Source organism: Cetorhinus maximus, chromosome 13, assembly GCF_964194155.1.
Source record: "Cetorhinus maximus chromosome 13, sCetMax3.hap1.1, whole genome shotgun sequence".
In the NCBI taxonomy this organism is placed as follows: Eukaryota; Metazoa; Chordata; class Chondrichthyes; order Lamniformes; family Cetorhinidae; genus Cetorhinus; species Cetorhinus maximus.
The window spans coordinates 90120337-90126336 of NC_135891.1; the positions used below are offsets into that span (position 1 = coordinate 90120337).

The 6000-nt window shown below is 42.8% G+C and overlaps 1 protein-coding gene across 1 annotated transcript in view; it reads right to left on the bottom strand.

Moving 5' to 3' along the window:
* pip5k1ca (phosphatidylinositol-4-phosphate 5-kinase, type I, gamma a) overlaps positions 1–2621 on the bottom strand; it is a 109691-nt gene extending 107070 nt beyond the window's left edge. The window contains exon 1 of the mRNA XM_078555744.1: positions 2238–2621. Within this exon, the coding sequence (XP_078411870.1) occupies positions 2238–2340 (103 nt within the window). The 5' untranslated portion in view covers positions 2341–2621. The remainder of the gene's footprint in view (positions 1–2237) is intronic.
* Positions 2622–6000: the final 3379 nt, after the last annotated feature.

A 6000-nucleotide genomic window follows, 5' to 3' on the forward strand; every position in this document is an offset into this window, starting at 1 on the left:
AAGATTTGTTTTTCTTTATTAAGAACTAGTTTAACTGCTAGTAACAATGAAGGAGGAGAACATCTGCCTCTGTTGCCATCATGCATATTAACCTTTACATATTTTTAAAGCTGAGAACAGGTCACCACCCACATCCTGCCCCACTCAGCCATCGCTCTTGTCTTCACCATCTCCCTGTTCCCAAATTATATCAAAATATTCTATCTTGTTTACAAATCCTTCCAAGGGCTCTCCTTGTCCCACCCTATCTCTACCCCCAAATCCTTGAGTTCATGCATTCTGGTCTTCTGACACTGAACTCTTTTCTCTTTGCTACAATATTGGTAGCAGAACTTACAAGTATCTCAACACTTTTAAATTTTTCATTCTGCCTTCCTATTTTCAAAAAGCCTCCTCAAAATCTCTCTCTCCATTTGTCCCCCTTGAAGCACCCTATAAGGTTCACATTAAAGGTGCTTTATAAGAGCATGTTATTGTTGTCAAGCTCAGAAAATCTACCCTATATCACCTAAAATATATTACCATAGAAATATCTGGTTTAGTCACTTCATTTATCTTTTCTTGCTCTTGCAATAATGCTTCTTCCTGAAATTCAGGGACATTAGCTGAGATATATATTTATTAATATAAAAACAATTATCTTTCACAGCATAAAACTGTAGATTGTTTTTTGAATCTTCAGAACCCACCTACCATATTATTATTAAATCAAAAGACATCAAAATCATTTTACACACAATTCTATATGAGCCCATCACGTTAATTGGTTAGTGTCAGGAAGTTACAAATTTTAGGAGAAAAATCACTTCCACATTTCTCCAATGAAATATATACATCATTCCAAAAGCAGTCTGATGCAAGATTGATTTGAAATAATCACGTTAGTACCTTATTGAGGGGATTTTCAAACTGGGATCCATGGGCTCTTCAGGGCTCCTGGGTCATTATAGCTTTGCATTCAATGACTTATTAGCAGATTATTTGTTACTGTATACAAATAACCCAATTTTTGCAATGGCACAGTGGTATTGTCGCTGGACTAGTAATCCAGTAGACCTAGGGTAATGCTCTGGGGACCCAGGTTCAAATCCCACCAAGGCAGATGGTGAAATCTGAATTCAATAAAAATCTGGAATTAAAAGTCTAATGATGACCATGGATGATAATGATAACCATTGTCAATTGCTGTAAAAGCCTAAAAACCCATCTGGTTCAGTAATGTCATTTAGGGAAAGAAATCTGCTGTCCTTACCTGGTCTGGCCTACATATGACTCCAGGCCCAGAGCAATATGGTTGGCTCTTAAATGTCCCCTGAACAAGGGCAATAAATGCTGGCCTAGCCAGCGATGCCCACATATTGATTGAATCAATAAAAAGAAAGCTGTTTCTGCCTTTTGAAAACAAGGAGAAATGGTCCCTCAGAGTGTATTGATACTTGTAGGGTGCTCCACAGAAAAACATAACAAGACAACAAACATACATTTAACACAAGCAATCCGAAAGACGAATGAATCTTATTTCACAGATCCCAGTTTACGTTATAAACATGCCTGATGGGCAAACAGTATTCCACCTACCCTAATGTAATGCCCTTCACATCAAACCAGGGTGCCAGTGGCATAGTGCGTTCGTAACTAATGCCACAAATACATGGAATGGTTGATGCAGTCCTGACCTTTTCATTTTATTAATCTTCCTACCTGTTTTTTGAGACATTTCCTTCTGTGAAACTTGGTCATTTTGAGAAGACAGGGCAGTGTCAGGTTCATTTAATGATTTTTTTTCCCCCGAATATTTAAAGCACTTTTAATGTGCAAGGTGTCTTAACACTATGTGGCAATACTGCAGAGGGTATCCATTCAAGCAGCAGAGTGAGGGAGCTGCGAAATCCCACGTCAGCTGTGCCTTCGATAGAAAGAGGCTTACGATGCGGTTACATACCCCACCCCCCCCACATCATCCCCCTAGTATTTGAATGCATCTGGGGGAAGGAGAGGGAATGTGGCTGCTCCGATCCTGGAGTCTGCAAACCTTCCACCAACCCTAACCCCCTTAACGGGGATATGATGGGAGCTGCAGCCCAAGTCCTGGGGGCAAAGCACCTGGCCCCCTTAAATGAGATGAGAGTCGGCTCCAGCACCGAGCCTGCCATGAGAACAACCCCTGACTGACTGATCTATTATTCTAACCTCCCCCCCCCCCGACCCCCCACTCCTCCCAAAACCCCCGCTCTTACCTAACGGGCACAAATCGCCCTCCGCTCCTGCTATCGCCGCCTCCTCAGGCGCCGGCGCTTCACTCTCCCCTCCGGCCTCCGTCGGCGCTCCGTCCGGTTCCATTCAGTCCCCGACAGGATTTAATATTTAATTATTGGGGGGGGTGGGGGAAATTCCGCGAACTAAAGAATTTATTTATTCCCCCCCAAAAAATAAAAATAACTGGATCTGATTGCAATTTTTGTTTTAAAAAAAAATCACTGTTTGTTTGTGCCCAGAGCGCGAGCTTTGTCACGGGCGCCGCTCTTCATTCACTCCCCCCACCCGTTCAGTAACGGCCACCCGGCTCCTCTCACCGGCAACAAAAACATCAGCAGAGCCCGCGGCCGCCTCGTCACCGCTCTGTGTGCACCAAAACCCATCGCGTCATCGCTCACGTCATCACATTCAGGTATTCGTTTGCCAATAACGTCATTCTTTTTTGAGCTGGTATATGACATTACAGTCCATGTCCCAGGTTTGCCATTCGCCTTCCAGGAATTGGAAGATTAATTTATTTATTTTTCCCTGAGATGTGGGCATCGCTGGCATGGCTAGCATTTAATGCCCATCCCTAATTGCCCTCAGAACAGAGTGGCTTGCTGGACCATTTGAGAGGGCAGTTGAGAGTCGACCACATTGCTGTGGGTCTGGAGTCACATGTCGGCCAGACCAGCTAAGGACAGCAGATTTCCTTCCCTAAAGGGCATTAGTGAACCAGATGGTTTTTAAAACAATTGATGATAGCTTTATGACAACAGCTTTCAATTCCAGATTATATTAATTGAATTTCCATGGTGAGATTTGAACCCATACCCCAAGAATATTAGCCTAGGTCTCTGGATTACTAGACCAGTGACATTACCACTACACCACCATCTTCCCACCCTGAGTCAGTGCAAGCAACTCAGATTAGCATTCAAAAACAATTGTCCTATTTTCCCCATTTTCTTTGAAGACTCATTTATTCATTTTTAAAATACAAGAGTTGGGGTGAAAAGGTGTTTGAATCATCCAATTGAGTCATGAAGGGTATATTGAGTTTCCAATTGGCCTGGGTAAGACAGCATTCCATGAGGATGGACATATTGGGTTGACCAATGGCTGGAGTATGTGGACAGGACAGTGGGATGTGGGGCATCAGGTAATGAAACTTTTAGGAATACATCCAACCACAGTTGTCATATTTCCAGGTGACATCTGAATACCCTTTGGTTCACACTGATATTAAAAGTCATGCCCTTTTCCATGTGAAGTTATTTAGAAACTTGTATCTCACTACTTTCACGCAGTCTTTGCTGGAGGTGCTTGTTCATGCAGGGATAGCATCCCACTTGACAGAACTATTACATTGAAGAAGTTAGGGAGGCAATAAAAGAGTAATGACAAGATTGGAGAGGGAACATAACCCTTGTCAAAAAGGGGGATACATGCTACAGTAACTTGCATTTACATAGTGCCTTTAATGCAGCCCAATGTGTTTTACAGAGAAGAAGGAAATGGACATCAAGCCTTAGTGGGACAGTAAGGAAAGGTATCTGAAAGTTTGGTTAAAGAAATACATATTGATCTCTTTGAAGGTTAGGAGCGCTTTGGGACACCAGAGCAGTAGGAGGACATTTTAGAGAATGGACCCAAGAGGATTGTAGATGCTACCACTAAAGGTTTAGCAAAGGGAGATGAAATCCAGAGATGGCCAGAGTCAGATGGATGAGAGACAAGGGAGGGGAGAATGTTGTAGAAATAGGTGGGCCAATTGAAAATTCAAAAGTTTGAATATTAAAAGCTGCTTGCTCAACCTGCTGGCACATTTCAAAGTCAAATTCAAGTCAATTTTTCCAATTTTCCTTGCTTTGTCTCTGCTCCAATCTTCTCCAAGTTTCCCCATAGCCCTGCAAACATTTTTCTTTCAAATACTTATCCAATTTATTTTTGAAAGCCACAATTGAATCTGCCCCCACCACACTCTCAGGCGATCCTTTCCAGATCATAGCCACTCGCTGCGTGAAAATGTTTTTTCTCATATTACCTTTGGTTCTTTCGGAAATCACCTTAAATCTGTGTCCTCTTGTTCTCAACCCATCCCTCAATAGGAGCCCTTCCTAAAATGAGGTGGCCAGAACTGGACATAATACACCAGTTGTGGACGACGCAATGTTTTATAAAGGTTCACTATGGCCAGAAATTTCCCCCCGTTGGAGGGGTTGTACGGGGACCAGAAATTTCCCCCCAATTGGGGGCGCGCTGCCATTTTACATGGGCGGGCCAATTAAGGCCCACCCATCGTGACGCTCACACGGAAGCACTGTGCGCTCCCTGTGCGAGCCGGGGGTGGGGGTGGGGGGGATTCCCTGAGTGGCTCCCTGTGCTCGAGCGCAGAGATCTCCCTGAGGCCCCTCCGTGCCTCAGGGAGATTTGTTTGTGTTAAACTTTTAAATAAAGGATTTTTAAACTTTTGAAACATGTCCCCTCATGTGACACTGTCACATGAGCTGGGACATGTTAATGAAATTTTGGAAAAATTTACTGATTTTTTAAATGCTTCATGAAACCTCATCCCGCCCGTGGATGAGGTTCCATGAAATATCCAAAGGCCTTCTGGGCTCTTCACCTGCCCGCCAACCTTAAGGTTGGACAGGCAGCTCATATAATTGTTTTAATTAGTTTTTGGCCTTATTAGGCCTTTGACAGTTCGGCGGGCGTGCAGCCGAGTTGGCTGCGCTCCCGCCGAACTGAAAATCTAGATGATGCACGGTGACGTCGGGATGCCCGCCCGACATCACCGCGTGTCATTTTATGCGTTGGCTAGCGGGTCCTGCCCCCCCGCTTGCTGACGGGAAAATGCTGCCCTATAAATTCCTTGCACCTGTCTGATTTTCCCCTCCTAACTCAAGCCAATTGTAGCATACCAATGCTGTCTCAGCTGAGACCAGCTAAAGGAACTGAACCATTTGGGCATTGTTATTTTAGCTCTTCAACTCACAGATAGATTTTCAAACACCTTCCCAGAATTTCCTTTGAAGAAGCATCCCTAGTATGTTGCATTTTCTGGAAACCCTGCCAGTTCCAGAGTTAATAATAAGGTTGCAGATTATTGAGTACACATTGTAATTATCAATGCTTTAATAACAGTATGAAGTCACCCTATTCACCATTTTGTAGCACATTTTGCAGGGGGATGGGGACCTACTGCTCAACTGTTAAATCAGTTTCTTTTGTAACAACTGATTGCACACATTGTGATCAATTTTATAATGTTTTGTTGAGCTGTTAAGTATTTGATGCATATTTTATTTGTCAAATCCTTTTGTTTTCTTAATTAAAAAATCCTGCAAAGGCTGGAAATCTGGAACAAAAACAGGAAATTTCGAAGTATACTAGAGGTCCATGCAGATAACAGACAAGTTAACATATTGAATCTGTTCTGAAGAAGGGCCCAACCTAAAAAAAAACTTGGTCTCTGTGGTGTGCTTCTGGGATTTTCTATTTTTTCTTCTTTTTACTTCCTTCTTTGATGTTCCAGTTTTCCCCTTCAGAAGGTGTTGATTTTTTATTTGTGTACACTTAGCCAAGAGCCAGCCAACGTCTTGGTACTTAAAATTAGACAGTGAATGTCAAGAGGTTATCTAATTCTTAGTATTCCCTGCTCTTTATTACTATACAGTGGACTCTTGCTGAAAAGTGCATGTTTGAATTTTGATTAAGAATGGCATCGGGATCAATCATGTTGTACACATTGACCAC